This window comes from Ranitomeya variabilis, chromosome 3 (genome assembly GCF_051348905.1).
Source record: "Ranitomeya variabilis isolate aRanVar5 chromosome 3, aRanVar5.hap1, whole genome shotgun sequence".
Classification (NCBI taxonomy): Eukaryota; Metazoa; Chordata; class Amphibia; order Anura; family Dendrobatidae; genus Ranitomeya; species Ranitomeya variabilis.
The window spans coordinates 136,144,941-136,163,016 of record NC_135234.1 but is presented as its reverse complement, the minus strand read 5'-3'; the positions used below and the strand labels follow the sequence as shown (position 1 = coordinate 136,163,016).

Sequence of the window (18,076 nt, the reverse complement as noted above, 5' to 3'; positions counted from 1 at the left end):
TTTTAAAAATCGTCGTACCTTGTCGTGGTGGCGGCTTAAAAAGTCTTTTGACTGTGGACAGTTCGAGGGGTGGAGGTGGGGCTGGGGTGGAGCCTGGTCTGTCTCAAGGGGGCCCCGAAAATGTTGCCAGTATGAGGTCCCGAAATTCCTAGTGTCAGCGATGACTGGAGATATTTGAATACACACCCCAGCTTTTTGCATTTCTAGATCATGTAAAAAACCTTATGCTTACTATTTTTTTTACCATTGGTAATATTAATCAAAAATTATATATAACAGAAATTCTTAAAATGTTTATTTGGCCCCACACATTTTTAAACTAGCAGTGAGGTCATCAATTTCTTGGTCTATAGATGAATGCTGAGTACGTTTCATTTCCCCACTGCCCAGGGATAGTAATAGCACTCCAAACTGCTTTGTGTGGCACATTATGATATTTATGTATTATAGTTATTTTATTATATTATATCCCATCCCACCTCCTCCCTAACCTCGCCACCACACTTATCCCATCCCTAATCCACCTCTTCAACCTATCACTATCTTCTGGCACCTTCCCTTCTGCTTTCAAACATGGCACAATCACGCCTATCCTTAAAAAGCCAACCCTCGATCCAACTGCTATGTCCCGCTATCGCCCAATATCACTGCTCCCATTCGCTTCCAAACTCCTGGAGCAGCACGTCCACTCTGAACTTTCCTCCCACCTCTCATCTAACTTGCTCTTTGACAATCTACAATATGGTTTCCGCCCCATCACTCAACTGAGACAGCCCTGACCAAAATCACTAACGACCTACTTACCGCCAAAGCTAATGGACAATACTCTGTACTCCTCCTTCTAGACCTGTCCTCTGCTTTCGACACAGTTGACCACTTCCTCCTACTACAGATCCTCTCCTCCTTTGGTATCAAAGACCTCGCCCTATCCTGGATCTCCTCGTACCTTTCCAACCGCACATTCAGCGTCTCCCACTCCCACACTACATCCTCATCCCATCCTCTCTCTGTTGGAGTTCCCCAAGGCTCTGTTCTATGACCCCTACTCTTCTCAATCTATACACTTGGCTTGGGACAACTCAAAGTCCCATGGATTCCAGTACCACCTCTATGTTGATGACACTCAGATCTACTTCTCTGGCCCAGACGTCACCACTCTGCTGTCCAGAATCCCAGAGTACCTATCAGCCATATCCTCCTTCTTCTCCTCTCGCTTTCTCAAACTCAATGTGAACAAATCTGAACTCATCATCTTTCCTCTATCCCATAGATCTTCCTTACCTGACCTATCTATCACGATCAATGACATCATGCTTTCCCCCGTAGCGGAAGTCCGCTGCCTCGGAGTAACCTTCTAACTCTGCCCTGTCCTTCAAACCGCACATCCAAGTTCTCTCCACCTCCTGTCGCCTCCAGCTCAAAAATATCTCCAGAATCCGTCCTTTCCTCAACCGTCAATCTACTAAAATGCTTGTGCATGCCCTCATCATCTCCCGCCTTGACTACTGCAACATCCTTTTCTGCAGCCTCCCTGCTAACACCCTTGCACCTCTCCAGTCGATCCTTAACTCTGCTGCCCGACTACTTCATCTCTCTCCTCTCTACTCCTCTGCTTCCCCCCTCTGCAAATCTCTTCACTGGCTCCCATTCCCTCAGCTTATCCAGTTCAAATTACTAATACTGACCTACAAAGCCATCCATAACCTGTCTCCTCCATATATCTCTGAACTAATCTCCCGATATCTTCCCTCACGTAATCTCCGGTCCTCCCAAGACCTCCTTCTCTCCTCCACACTTATTCGCTCCTCATCCAATCGCCTCCAAGACTTCTCCCGAATATCCCCCATATTCTGGAATTCTCTTCCCCAACACGTTCGACTATCAACCACATTCGGATCCTTCAGACAGGACCTGAAAACCCATCTCTTCAGGAAAGCCTAGAGCCTGTACTGACCCCGCTGCCTCCTCATCACTACCAAAGCTACCGCTTCACCAACACCGGAGCTCCTGCAACCCTCAACCTACTGTATCCTTCCCCATAATCCTGAAGAATGTAAGCCCGCAAGGGCAGGGTCCTCGCCCCTCTGTATCAGTCTGTCATTGTTAGTTTGTTTACTGTAAGTGATATCTGTAATCTGTATGTAACCCCTTCTCATGTACAGCACCATGGAATCAATGGTGCTATATAAATAAATAATAACAATAATAGTGCCGGTTCTAGTATAGTTGCACATATAGCCCATTATTATCCTTCATCAGGCTTAGTATACATGTGGAGTAAACATTTGACATTTGACATATTTGTCAGCCACTTTAATTACCAGTAGATTGTTGGGGGTCTGTGATCACCACTGATAACTCAAAAGATTGCGGAGAAATGCTCAGTTCAGGAGACGGGGAACATCACTCCTGCCTGATTGAGCACACATGGGTATGGGTATAGATGCAATAGATAGCTTTTCACTTTCTATTGAATCCATACTCCACACTGCACCCCCACATGGGATGGAGCTATGTGCTTCTGTCTCCGGAGCTCAGTACTACTATGCAATATTGTAAGCAATCGGTGGGAGTCCAGAACCCAGGCCCTCAAAGATCTAAAAGCAATAGCGTTGATGAGCTTATAAGAAAAATAAGTTAAAGGGTTATTCCAATCTCCAAGATCCTATCCCAATATGTAGTAGCGGTAACGATAATAATATTAGCAAATACCTCCAATTAGAAATGTAGTATAGTTCTTCTGATTTGCCTTGTCGCTTACTCCTTGCGCAGGGCATTGCAGTACTTAGGTATCCATGGCTATGGCCACTAACAGCTAACTAACTGTCACAATATGAGACGTCATAATCAATGATACCTAAGCTACTGCAATGCCCTGCACATGGGGTGAGCGACAAAGCAAATCAGAAGAACTATACTACTTTCTAATTGGAGGTAGTTGCTAATATTATTATTATTTCATATTGGGATAGGACCTTGGAGATGGGAATACCCCTTTAACTCTTTAGTTACTCGTTAAATATTAGATGAGTGGGAGTCCGACAGCTGAAATTTCTAGTCCTTTCAGCTGTATTACTACACCAAATGGAGGAGATATCTGGATTATGTAGGCACAATAACAGGGTGATCTTTACACGTGTCTTAGAAGGATATCTTAACAATAAAGTTCACAGTGTTTCCAATTCCATTTGCAGGTGCACATACTACGAATGCTGAATATTTCTATCTTCAAACTTCTGATGCACGTGTCAATCACAAGAGTCTTAAAAGGGAACTTGTCTTTCTATTTTTAAAGTGCGAACATGTGCTTATTAATCATCACTGTTCCTTGTTTTACCATACATAATTTACTATATTTCCCATTGTCTGGTCACCATGTTTGTAGGCATTAAACAAAACATATCCAAATGCATTTCATTGTGTAAAAGCCAATCACACTAGTGTCCAAACAAGGCTTGTGCCAATTTGTCTTCATTCAATAGGACAACCAAAGCCACGCACAGCTCCAACAAGATTCTAGACCACATGCCGACATATCATCGAGATCCTGGACCAGATAAGACACCGGATCAGACAGTGTCTGTGCCAGGCACACCAGTTCCTGCATATTATTGTAAGACCTCAGATGAGGTGAACGAATGCCTCATGTTTTTAATACACCTCAGATCAGCGAGATTATGTGGTCTGATAAAGTAGTGGTTTGTAAAAATAGCACTTAAGTTTAAATGGACTGAACATAACAGATAATATAAGGGCTCGTTGCCAGATTTTAATTTGTTTTGTGTGACAGAGACATTCTTGCTGCATTGGGTAAATATGGCCAAATTGATTTACAGCTTTTTTGCAAAGATTTTGTATAATTTTATTTCATTATTGAAATCCTTGCTCATTCTTATCCATACCTAAGTGTGGAAAATAATTAAATGGGTTGCCTGATTTCAGAAAGTCTTCGCCCCAGCTGCAATTTATTATAGAAAACCAAACTGCTCTTGACTCACCGTCCCCAAGATCACGGCTGAGTCTATGGCGCTGCTCCCAATCATTGAGCTCAGTGGCTCTAACGGGTAGTTTAGTTTTCACAAGCAGAGTCACTTATTGGCTGCCGCATTGTTAATTTGACATCAGCTCGGTAGCAGCGACTCGGCACTAGACCCATGGTTGGTGAATTAAAAGCGGTTTATCCATCGGCTTGCAAAGTCGATAGTTTCAAGGGATTTTGCTTTATAGATTATCAAAAAATGTAAAAGATATTCCTTTCTTATTGTGAGTCAATCGTATGTTAGCCCTAATGACGGTGCTTCTGCTGCTGTCTCACCAGTCACTGCACTCGTAGTGATGTGGAATGAATATCCTTCTGTGCTGCTCAGGCTCTTCTTAGAATATTCTTTATCATGTCAAGCTGTAGAATAAGTAGTACTTACTGTGTGTTATCTAATGTCAAATTGTAGTAAAGAGAACAAATACCGCGCTTGTTCTAATCCTAACGAGGTTGGTAATGATGACCACAAGACCAGCAGGATCTGTACGAAGAAACTTTTTAATTTGAAACTAACTTATATGATATTCAGTTTTCTTTTTATCCTCCTGTCACATAATAAAGCTGCATAGTACGGAAAATAGAACTATAACTAGTTCTCTCTTTTTATTACTGACCCGTGGAAGCGCAAGCACAGCGCGAAACGGCCGTCGTCTATCCCTGCTCACACCAGCTCCTATGTTCACTCCCCCGACCATGAATATTATTTGAAGATGGAATAAAGTGATGAGTCTTAGACCAGTGAGTGCCTTCCTTCTTTGTTGTTGCTTTTTATTAAAGAGATGATGTCAAGGATTAGGTACAAGATTTACTAATTAAAAGTACAGCTGATTTGCTCATGTGGGTTCCAAAGTGATGGACACAATCAAGATACACAACGCAGTAACATTGTGCAACACATTATACAAGCTAGTACCCAATAAAGTCTTGGCCATGTGTTGTTTAGCCCCTATGCCATCCTTTTCTTATGTCTTTTGAAAATCCTCCACTGTCGTCTTCAATCTGTTAATGCTTATTTTTGGCTCCTGCCTAGAGAACCGCAACTAATCTCCAGCTAAATGAATGATCGTGAGCTTTCCTTACCATGTGAAATACTACCACAAGAGCTAGTCACTGTGGGACCTATCGATGGTTTTATAAAGGGTGTAAATCCTTTTTTTTAAGATTAAAATAACAGAAACAGTTATGCAAACATGGAAAAATTCGTGTTCTGATTGTTAATCCAGTCGATCGATACTCGGGATTAGGAAGGAAGGAAAAATTTACTTTTTTAGAACATAATGTTTTGTGCATTATGGTTCTGCTCTTTCCTTTGATCATCTACCATCCCTCAGTTGAACTTGGTGGACATGTGTCTTTTTCTACCATGCTAACTATGGAACTATGAGTATTGTGTGCAAAGAAGAAATGATAATTCTATCAATGTTTTTGTACGATTTACATGTTAATTTAAATGTCATTATAATTATGGGAATACCAAGTATGTTCAGATTTTTAAAGCTATAGTATGTTTTTCCAAGGTCAAAAACCATTTTTTTACTGTCATTGTAGCTTTATGAAAGCTTGTTTTTAGAGCGAACAGATATAGTTTCCAATGGCACCATTTTCAGGTACATATTTCTTTGTGCATCCTTTGTATGAGAAGGTTCTTAGTATTGAAATGAATAATAAAGAACCTACACAACCCCTCACCCCATCCCCCATCTGTGTCTAATCTCCAAATGACAAGTTCACATACGTGTTTACATTGCGTAACAGCTGTTTGTTCAGACTTGGTGAAGTTGTGAAAGTCCCCTTGATTTTGAAACCGAAAAATTAGAATTCAGGAGCATCTGTGTGATGTGTCTAATCCCGGCAGATTAGGCTGGCTAGGCTACTTTCACACGACAGTATTTTGGTCAGTATTTTGCATAAGCATTTGTAACCTACAGAGAAAACTTAGAATGGAAATATTTGAACCTTGTCTGTGTTATAGATCTACATCTGGTTTTGGCTTATAGATACTGTCCTGTGAAAGTGGCCATATACAAAGTAGAGTTGTATTTACATGGTGTAGGTTCTACTCTCTCAGGTAGGCATTAGGTCTTAGGTAGTGTTCACACAGGTAATGCAGTTTTGGTCCAAACAAGTACAGTTTGTATTGCTTTGCTCAGGTTGCACAGCACCAAAACAAACTCAAACATAAATCCTTAAGGTACCTTCACACTCAGCAACTTTACAACGAGAACAACAACGATCCGTGACGTTGCAGCGTCCTGGATAGCGATTTCGTTGTGTTTGACACGCAGCAGCGATCTGGATCCCGCTGTGATATCGCTGGTCGGAGCCAGAACTTTATTTCGTCGCTGATGTCCCGCTGTCATCGCTGGATCGGCGTGTGTGACACCGATCCAGCGACGTGTTCACTTGTAACCAGGGTAAATATCGGGTTACTAAGCGCAGGGCCGCAGGTACCCTGGTTACCATTGTAACAGTTAAAAAAAAAACAGTACATACTCACATTCTGATGTCTGTCACGTCCCCCGGCGTCCACAGGGTTAAAACTGCTTTCGGCTGGAGCGCTGCTAATGCCGCGCTGCCGAGAGCTTCCCTGCCCTGACTGTCAACATTCAGTGCAGGGAAGCTCTCAGCAGCAGCACGTGCATTATTTAGCAGCAAAAAAAACAAAAGAAATACCCTTAGAGGGGCCCAAATCAACCAACCCAAAATAATTTAAATAAATAAATAAATAAATACATAAGTAGCTCCCTGCAATATAAATCTGTAAAAACCTGGTGCTTAGATGAGCATGGTTGTTTACAACTATATGAAATTGTAGGCAATCAGACAGGGTACTCAAAGTTAATATAATAAATTAAGGCATCTATACCAAATTACCATTGATCGATGTAAACGCTGCATAAATATATTGCACATCAGGTATACTTATATTACCTCTTCAAAAGGAGCCACAGACATATCAGCCAGTAAGCAGCAAAATTAAGGGTGGTTAGGTTGTCCCCTCTCGCCCCGACGCGCGTTTCGCCCTTAGCTTCTTCCGGGGGCGTGCAAACATATTAGCAATCAAAAAATTTACCTCTTAAAGAGTTAATTTTCATTGAGTCCAAGTGGACTTTATAAGATAGAAACTATTTGATAATGCCAATAAAAAAACTAAGTGTGTGAGATGTAATAAAAGACAGCTTTGATCTCTTGGTTTAACCTTGTGCATAATTAGAAAGTATTGGGAGTCAAGCACAAATAACTAACACTTTTCAGATAAGGTAACAGCAGTCAGTGTGGGGGCGGGGGACAGGTGAGTTTAGCTGTGTCACATTACAAACCGCTTTATCAGTTTTTCTCCTTTCATAGCACTGTCGACTCTGCTGTACTGCTCCTCTCCCACACAAAAAGAAAATACCAGCTCACCTGTCTTGGAGAGTGCCTGAATCAAAATCCACCACAAGCAAGAAATTTAAAACGTTAAAATCTGGCACATATAAAATGTACAAAGCTTTTTTTTTCATTGATTAAAAAAAGTGAAAGGATGGCATGACAAAAAAGTGAAAAAATGGAAACGGAAAAAGTCCCTTATTAGACCTAAAAAGTTTTTTTGGTCGCCGCAACATTGCATTAAAATGCAATAACGGGCGATCAAATAAACGTATCTGCACAAAAGTGGTATCAATAAAAACGTCAGCTTAGAATGCAAAAAATAAGCCCTCGACTGACCCAAGATCACGAAAAATGGAGACGCTACGGGTATCGGAAAATGGCACAATTTTTTTTTTTCTTTTAGCAAAGTTTGGAATTTTTTTTCACCACTTAGATAAAAAGATAACCTAGACATGTTTGGTGTCTATGAACTCGTAATGACCTGGAGAATCATAATATCAGTTTTAGCATTTAGTGAACCTAGCAAAAAAGCCAAACAAAAAACAAGTGTAGGATTGCACTTTTTTTGCAATTTCACCGCACTTGGAATTTTTTTCTAGTACACGACATGGTTAAACCAATGATGTCGTTCAAAAGTACAACTCGTCTCGCAAAAAATAAGCCCTCACATGGCCATATTGACGGAAAAATAAAAAAGTTATGGCTCTGGGAAGGAGGGGAGCGAAAAACGAAAACGAAAAAACGGAAAATCCCAAGGTCATGAAGGGGTTAAAGATTAAGATATGGAAAAAAAATTCCAATGGAAAAAAAATACAAAACCCTAATTTAAAGAACAGTTTATTTTTTGATGACATGTTCCCTTTTAAGTACCTACTAGATTACTACTAGGGTATCCTGACATCATATTCAGAGCCTCCGGAAATTTTGATTTCCCTCACTTCCTGCTCTTTATTTGTCACTGTCAGTGGCATTCACTAAAAAGAAGGGACTCCGTATCACAGTATGATGCCAGGTTCTGCCAGGACAGAAGGTTCCCCACTCAATTTATCAGTTCCTTGTTTGTATTTAACGCTGTTCGTCTGGAGAGGAGAGTCATTTACAGGTTTTTGATGCCTAATTGTAAAAGTGATGGGTCTAACCTGGATGGAGTCCCCATAGAAGTGAGGTTGTCTGCCTCCTATGTACATCCTTGCTATCTACAGGATCTCACTGGTCACTATGGAATGTAACACGCACCCAAAAAAGTCATCATTGGCTATGGTATGAATCCTTCTTTGAATTAAATCCTCTAATCTAACAACCTGTTACGTTTTAGTTGTGCATTATAAAACATTTAAAAAGCACCAAAGTATATAAAAAAATCACATTTGCCTAAGGAACGTGTTTTCATTTTTTGTAATATCTTGGATGTAAAGATCTTGTTACTCGCTGTTAGGTTTGCATGTTTGCTGACACCATTAGAAGATGTTAGCCGCATGCTGCAGAAAATCACTATTTTACTTAAGAAACTTGTTTGGCAGTTAAAGTATTGGCTAACCTATTGCATTTACTACTACAGGAAATGTTTCAATTCTGCTTTTTTGACCACAATTTTCTTCATGTTGCCGAATATCATCCCTACCGATTATTATTAATCCAAGATTCACATTTAAATGCTGTATGGCTCCTAACAAAAGCCCAAATATATAAAAACCCTATTGAAAAGGGACATGGTAATGCTCAATCTGCAATCTAGTATTTGATAAAAAATGCTATATAATTACTCTAGACACAAAAACAGACATATCAGGAGAACAGACACATCCTCTTTAAGGGGTAAGGCTTAATAATCAGAAATAGCTAGGTGTTACCAGAAGTGTCTAAATGCTAACATCATAGGACGTGCACCGGTATGATGTTTTGTTTCTTTGTAATATTCAAGTATTCTTTTAATTTTTGTTTTAAATGTTCCAGTAAACTAGTGTTCGTTATAAAGGTGTTATAGGTTTAGCAATATAACGAAACCAGCAAGTCTTTCATGTGTTTTCAACAGTATTTCTGAACGCTTTGCTGGTACTTTTGAAATCGAGAAGTTAACATTATTTACTGGTTGATTTTGACTGTGTAATTAACTCTTTCCCATGGCATGAATCTGGGGTAGAGAAAAAACATTGTGGTTTTCCCACAAAACAGGAGATGGTTTCATCTGAAACGGCTTCTGTCCATTGTTTCGCCTATTATGTACTCACAGAGACATATTATACTATTGTACATTAGGAAAGAGAAGTTGCAGAACTCTTTCGCCATGGACTACCTCGAGTGCCACTTTGTAGATACTCATCATCACCGTTTATTTAGAATCCACTGTAGACATATACAGTGCCTTGTGAAAGTATTCGGCCTCCTGGAACTTTTCAACCTTTTCCCACATATCATGCTTCAAACATAAAGATACCAAATGTAAATTTTTGGTGAAGAATCAACAACAAGTGGACGACAATTGTGAAGTTGAACGAAATTTATTGGTTATTTTACATTTTTGCGGAAATTCAAAAACTGAAAAGTGGGGCATGCAATATTATTTGGCCCCTTTAACTTAATACTTTGTTGCGCCACCTTTTGCTGCGATTACAGCTGCAAGTTGCTTGGGGTTCAACTCTATCAGTTTTGCACATCGAGAGACTGAAATTCTTGCCCATTCTTCCTTGGCAAACAGCTCGAGCTCAGTGAGGTTTGATGGTGATCGTTTGTGAACAGCAGTTTTCAGCTCTTTCCACAGATTCTTGATTGGATTGAGGTCTGGATTTTGACTTGGCCATTCTAACACCTGGATATGATTATTTGTGAACCATTCCATTGTAGATTTTGCTTTATGTTTGGGATCATTGTCCTGTTGGAAGACAAATCTCTGTCCCAGTCTCAGGTCTTTTGCAGACTCCAACTGGTTTTCTTCAAGAATGGTCCTGTATTTTGCTCCATCCATCTTCCCATCAATTTTAACCATCTTCCCTGTCCCTGCTGAAGAAAAGCAGGCCAAAACCATGATGCTGCCACCACCATGTTTGACAATGGGGATGGTGTGTTCAGGGTGATGAGCTGTGTTGCCTTTACGCCAAACATATCGTTTGGCATTGTTGCCAAAAAGTTCGATTTTGGTTTCATCTGACCAGAGCACCTTCTTCCACATGTTTGGTGTGTCTCCCAGGTGCCTTGTTGCAAACTTTAAACGACACTTTTTATGGATATCTTTGAGAAATGGCTTTCTTCTTGCCACTCTTCCATAAAGGCCAGATTTGTGCAGTATACGACTGATTGTTGTCCTATGGACAGACTGTCCCACCTCAGCTGTAGATCTCTGTAGTTCATCCAGAGTGATCATGGGCCTCTTGGCTGCATCTCTCATCAGTCTTGTCCCTGTTTGAGATGAAAGTTTAGAGGGACATCCGGGTCTTGGTAGATTTGCAGTGGTATGATACTCCTTCCATTTCAATATGATCGCTTGCACAGTGCTCCTTGGGATGTTTAAAGTTTTGGAAATCATTTTCTGTATCCAAATCCGGCTTTAAATTTCTCCACAACAGTATCACGGACCTGCCTGTTGTGTTCCTTGGTCTTCATGATGCTCTCTGTGCTTCAAACAGAACCCTGAGACTATCACAGAGCAGGTGCATTTATAAGGAGACTTGATTACACACAGGTGGATTATATTTATCATCATTAAGCATTTAGGACAACATTGGATCATTCAGAGATCCACAATGAACTTCTGGAGTGAGTTTGCTGCACTGAAAGTAAAGGGGCCGAATAATATTGCACGCCCCTAATATTGTGCACCCCACTTTTCAGTTTTTGAATTTCCACAAAAATTTAAAATAACCAATAAATTTCGTTCAACTTCACAATTGTGTTCCACTTGTTGTTGATTTTTCACCAAAAATTTACATTTGATATCTTTATGTTTGAAGCATGATACGTGGGAAAAGGTTGAAAAGTTCCAGGGGGCCGAATACTTTCGCAAGACACTGTATATGACCTAAAGTACAGAACTTCACAACTCCATACTATACTATAGTAGAAGGTCAAGATTCACAGGGCAAGCTACTTTTATAACATATAAACATTTTTAAATTGTAATTTTACCATAGGTATATATGGGGATAGACTTCAAGGCACATTGTTGCCTACTGTTCCATACCATTATGTAGACACTTTTATGACATACATTCAGTCTGACCTGTGAAAGATTGAAAGCATTGTCTAAATATCTAAAATACACATTAGGTGAATGTCGACTGAACTGTGGATATTGACAGTCTAATGTGCACTGGCCAACCGATCATCAGGGGAGATGTCGATCTGTCATGTCCAATTTTGGACTGCCAATCACAATGTTCTATTGGTGATAAGCACTGGCCATAATGTCAGCCAGCCGCTTTCTCATTCAGAACACAGGACCACTCTGCCGAATGATCGTTCTTGTGTATGGGAGAGTCGGCTGAGATGGCTGTCAACCAAGCAATCGGCTTTTGGGAGACAGCCAGCTAATATGTATAGCTGTCTTTATTCTCACTTGATTTAAAATTATGCAGATTCTTATCTTCTATTCCATTATCTTGCAGGAGTATTTGTCTAAACCAAGTAAAAGCCATCATAAACCGGAGCAATGATGAATTTGTACAGCTTACCAAATGAATCCCATCCGGACAATGAGACATTAGATATGCTTAAAAACAAAGCAATCTGGGTGGCTTTACCAGTGGTGTATTCACTTGTAACCTTAGTAAGTATTCCCGGAAATTTAATTTCACTCTGGATTTTGGTATTTCACTCTAAACCTATCACATCTTCAGTAATCCTTATGATCAACTTGAGCATTACAGACCTTGCCCTTGCCATGCTTCTTCCATTTCAAATACACTACCATGCCAACAAGAACGATTGGATATTCGGAAAGGACCTTTGCAATGTGATATCAATTATGTTTTATGTTAATATGTATGGTACAATATTAACAATCATGTTAATCAGCCTGGAGCGGTACTTAGGCATTGTCCACCCAATGAAATCAAGTTTATGGAGGAAAAAAAGGTACGCAATTGGAGCAATTCTACTAATTTGGCTGGTGCTACTAGCTGCATTATACCCTATGGAGTCGACAGATCTAATGTATGAAGTGAAGGAGCTAAATATCAAAACATGTTTTGATATTCTGAAATGGAACATGTTGCCAAACCTCATTGCTTGGGCTGTATTCATCATTGGACTTTTCCTTTTCTTTTTTTTAATACCGTTTATAATTACTGTGGTTTGTTATGCCCGTATCATTAGGAAGCTGATTCAGACATCCAACAGGAATGGTACTGGTTATGAAAGAAGATCTATCAACCTTGCTATATTTGTTCTTATAGTGTTCATCACTTGTTTTGCACCAAACAATTTGATCCTTCTGTTGCACACAATTGTTCGTCTGTTCTATGGCAAGAGCTATTACTACGCTTACAAACTGACTCTTACGTTGAGTTGTTTAAGCAGTTGTGTGGACCCATTTCTCTATTATTTTGCTTCTAAAGATTTTCGTAGGAAAGCATTGGAGTTGTTGAATTTCAGGTCTCGAAGCATTAAACAGTGTGTAGTAAGACGGGACAGTGTGTTCTCTGCTCTGACTTTTTCCTCTGGACAGTGTGAAACCTTACAAAATGGGAACAACCACAGATATGACCACAACCAAGTGAGCGATATGTAGACATTTTGGACACCTTTTGCATATGAACTGAGGGCACTGAATGAAATGTTTCTATCTGAATCTAAGTGGAGTTACAGTTAATCAGCATTTGAACTAAGGACATGGGACTGACTACAAAGGCAGCACTTTTAATTCAAAAGATGGTTTTATAATTAAGTTCAAACATTGAGTGCTTTATCAGATAATACATGTTGGTATTGGAAATATTGTACAAAATTATTACATTTTTAAGTTTTGGTAAATTATTTTATAAATGCCTAACAAATATCTCACCAAACATATGTGCTTTAGACAACAAAGTACTTTAGGCATGACTTCAATGGAACAAGTCATGCCAGATAATGCCATTAACCTTCAGATATGGGGCTAATCTGCATGTTAATAGCATTAGAAGGGTACTCGGCTGCCATACTGAAAGGAAAGTGTGAATCCTGGGAGAAAATTAACTTTTCTCCTCCCGGGAGCTGCTGTCTTTCAGCCATACAGCTGTGTTAGGCGGCTACAGTCACCGCTCAGTACACAAAGAGCAGCGGCTTCTTTAAGCACATCCTGACGCTTTGACTGACAATCGACTCCGCAGTGCATCAGTGCAGTGCCATCTGCCATAGTGCTTGGACATGCTTACAGCCACCGCTCACAGTATACTTGGCAGTGACTTTAGCTGCTCCAGATATGCCTGCATGAATTAAATATGGTGCCTCCCAGGAGTAATAAAGTTCATGTTCTTCCTGAAGTTGCATTTTCAGCAAGGAGGATGAGCATAATTGTACTCCTGTTAACCTGCAGATTAAAGGGGCTGCCCACTGCTAGGACAACCCTTTCTTATTCCTCATGTTTGGCCCCGTTAAAATAAAAACACTGATACTCACCTCCAGTGCCTGCTCTGTTGCAGCGGTGTTGTCACTCTCGTTCCAGGGACTCACATGAGGTTGTTATGTCAACGAGCCCTGAGCTCAATCAGCACTGGCGTCACTATCCCTGCCTTCAGACTTATTGAACATGAACAGGAAGCCAGGACTGTGGCTACTCTCTGACTTCCTGTTACTGTTCGATGTGTCCGAAGGCGGGGACAGTGACGCCAGCACTGATTGGATGCAGGGCTAATGTGACATAACAACTTCACGTAAGCTCCGAGAATGCAAGTGCAGATACCGCTGGAACAGCACCAGCACCGGAGGCGAGTATAGAATTTTTTATTTTAACCGGGTCAAACAAGAGGAATGAGAAGAGGTTGTTCATGTAGTGCACAAGCCTTTTAACCACATAGTGGCAGGTCAATAGTGATATCCAGCATGACAGATTCCCTATAAAGAGGACCATTCATTAATTTTGTTTTTATCTAAACTGAGTACCTCTTCCACTTGTCTTGCATCACTGACTCTGGAGCAATTTTTCTTTTTTTTTTTTCTTTAGCCTCCTCCTGGCCAAAGTTATGCCTCCAAGTAAACTTTTCCTTTTAACCAAATGGGTGTATGCTGCAAAACTTCAGACATAGTTGATAAAAAGCTGACGCCTCAAAATAAAAATTTCCAGAATCAATGGAACAGCTGCAATTAGAGGAGGTACTCAGTTTAAGTTTAGTGAAAGCTCCTTTTTACTTGCAGTCCGCTATTTTATTGGTTTTTGTATACTGCTCAACATAGCAATGTCATTTGGATTGAGGAACACAAGAAACATTGCAGTCATACATACTGTATGTGTATAACGCTTCAGTTTTTGTTATAGGCCAATTGTAATTATGCTTTCAGTTCAATCTTTATATCTGTATTGGATTGTGGGCAATTTCATTCATTTTACAAGTAAAGGTAATACATGTATATAAAATATTGTAAATAAAATCTACATAAGTAAACCTGGTGTGCTGGTTATCCTAATTTGGTTGCAAAGTAGTAGTACTTAACAATTGATAATTATTGGAGGACTTAATTAAAGATGGACATACTTTTGCACCATTGACAAAAAAAAGTACTTTTGTGTACTATTTATATGGATATATGGGTTAATGATAACATATGATAAATGAGAACAAAGAAGACATTCATAATCACTATTTCTTCATACAATTTTGGCCTAACCAAAGCCAGTGTGACTCTGCAATGTAATGACATCACATGAGGTCTAGCATGTAGTCATCAAACAATACCATGATGTGAATTGTACAGCAACCTCATAACGTCACAGTAATCACAAGAGGCACCCAGGATGCCAGCATTACAGTATGGACCGTGGAAAATTACACTGTACTGATCCAGTTGCCCCAAAGTTCCGGTGAGGAAACTAGACCAGGGTAATGCTAATTTTATTGTGGCAGTTTAAAGCAAACAAATGTCCATCAAAGGGTTTGTCCATGGAAAGCAAGTTATGACTTATCTACAAGATATATATGAACCTGTTGCCTCCATTAGAATGGAGTGGCTGTGCACATATTCTATCACTGCGCCATTTATTCCCTAAGAGGGTTCCAAGTACTCGCTCAATTTTTTCCTGCAGCAGTAGAGACTGAATGGTGCGGAGGTCAGGGCATTAGGCTTGCTGCTCTACTTTGTAACAGTGGTAAAAGTGACCCATTGGGGATAAACATTCCCGTACTGCCGATCTGAGAGACCCCCAGCTGTCCCACCTCCACTGATCAGTAAGTTATCACTTATGCTATAGATAGATGATAACTGGTTTCCTCTGAACATCCTCTTTAACCCCTTAGTGACAGAGCCAATTTGGAACTTAATGACCAAACCAATTTTTACAATTTTGACCACAGTCACTTTATGAGGTTATAGCTCTGGAATGCTTCAACCTATCCCACTGATTCTGAGATTCTCTTTTCGTGACATATTGCACTTCATGTTAGTGGCAAAATTTATTCAACATAACTTGTGTTTATTTGTGAAAAAAACGGAAATTTTATTTTTGTACCCTTAAATCAGTTTGTGTACCCTTAATCAGAGAGTGATGTCACACAAAACAGTTGATAAATAACCGGTTAAATAATACTGTGAAACCACCGCGTTAAACTGAGGCTAGAATATCGAAAAATGAGTGCAATACTTACTTATATTGTAGCTGTTTTTGTAGTGTGTGACTATGGGACCCTTATGAGTAAAGGGTTGCACCTGGTTGCAGCGACTTACTGAAAAGTAGAATATATAAAAAATCAGTATATTATTTGGGCCGTAAAAGTGAACTGCCAGGAGTATTGGTGAAATACACTTACTCCTTTTATGAAACTGTGTAGGCTGCACTTGAAGCGATCCTATGTGGAATTTAGTGTTTTATTTCCACGGTGTGATAAACCAAATGCTGATAAATGGATAAAGCAATAAATTAGATCATACAGTTATTGTTAACCACAATCATCCCAGAAGATATCAATAGAAGTCCACTGGCACTCACCACATCCCACTTAGGTAGACACATGCAGTGAAGACAGCAGAGTAATTGAATGAATGCGGTGCTGATTGAATCGCTCAATGAGCTCAGCGGATTGTGGTCCGATTGGTGCCAGAGGCCGAGGTTCCTGGGCGATAGCGGCACAGTGAGTAGTTGGAAGGTACCAGCGCCTCGCGTGCCCCGGCCGGAAGCAACGCTGAGGACGCGGCGCCGAGATGGGGGCGGAGCTAGTGTGACATCACAAATAGCAGGGAGGGGTGAGAGACAAGCTGCCAACGCGTTTCGAGGGGTAACTCCCCTCTTCGTCAGGGCTATGTCTCTAGTGGGAACACCCATCCTTAAATAGCCTCATAATCACTCACTGATTAATCACACACAGGAACCACTAATTGGTAATCAGCGATTGCAAGTAGGGCTAAGGCTGCCAGGTTTTAATTGTTTATAGCTGCCTGCCCTATGGAGTAAATTGAAGTGCAGACAACAATGTAGCGCCACTATGTATGCGGAGAGGCCTCTATAAGACATGCCTTTTGGTAGATTATACCTCTCTTGGAATTCATTTATGGGTGTAGTGAGGAGCTTGACTCTTTTCCAGAAACAGGAAGCAGTGGATGTTACAAAGTGAAAATTGCTAAGTAAGTAGGATCTCCCCATTACAATAGAAACACTGTGGTGCTCAGAAGGTATAAGAACATTTGTATTTGGGAGAGCAGGTGTTGCTGTATTTAGATTGGGAGAAGCATGTTGCTTTTTCAGAGCCTTTGTGCTTTCAGTAACATACAGATCCCTTATATTTCCATTAACAGATGATGGATCTGAGTGGTGACATTTTCATTTTGGTTCACTTTGAAGACTTGATTCACATTAATATGAGGCTTTATGCTAGCACTTGCAGCAGGTTTTCCAACAAAATATCTGAAAAATGTGATTCAGATGGAACTGCCGACAGATCCATTCACTAATGAGGAAGCAGAACTACCCTGAACCATCTGGTCTATATTTACATTCTTTTCAAAAGTGCAGAAAACAGTGGTCAACCAAGCTTTAGAGCAGGCGTGGGCAAACAGTGGCCCGAAGGCCACATCCAGCTTTCGGGCAGTTCCAGTCTGGCACACGGACCGACACAGTCAAAGGGCTGAAACAATGGCCCACAGGCTGCAACATGCCCTCCTCTGCCCGCAATCTGCCGCCTTCACCCACATGTGCATCCTTGGGAATTTGGGGGCTCTGGCTGTATATAGGGGGGCTGTGTGTAGGCTCATATGGTATATAGGGGGCTGTGAGTTGGCTCTTCGGTATATAATGGGGGCTTTGTGCGGGCTCATACTTTATATAAGGGTATGTCAGCATACTTAATTCTGCTCAATATTAAGTGATACAATTAATATTAATATTAAATAATTAATATGTTAATATAATTATTATGTTAAAACTAACACTGAGTAGAATTAATTGCCACTACCTTGTAGCGGTGGCATATGGGGTAATAAGGGGTTAATGTCACCTTTGTATTGAAAGGTGACATCAAGCCTGGTTAGCAATGGAGAGGCATCAAT

General features: G+C 40.4%; 1 protein-coding gene across 3 annotated transcripts in view; it reads left to right on the top strand.

Moving 5' to 3' along the window:
• The window catches only part of P2RY8 (P2Y receptor family member 8), a 57,702-nt gene extending 42,720 nt beyond the window's left edge, over window positions 1–14,982 (top strand). The window contains exons 1-2 of one of the 3 annotated variants that reach the window (XM_077294680.1): window positions 4,532–4,777; window positions 12,010–14,966. In XM_077294680.1, coding sequence (XP_077150795.1) covers window positions 12,054–13,133 — 1,080 coding nt within the window. In that variant the 5' untranslated portion in view covers window positions 4,532–4,777; window positions 12,010–12,053 and the 3' untranslated portion in view covers window positions 13,134–14,966. Of the gene's footprint in view, window positions 1–4,531; window positions 4,778–12,009 lie in introns of those variants that run through there. The other 2 variants (XM_077294679.1, XM_077294681.1) reach the window with 2 other exon arrangements.
• The last annotated feature ends 3,094 nt before the right edge of the window (window positions 14,983–18,076 follow it).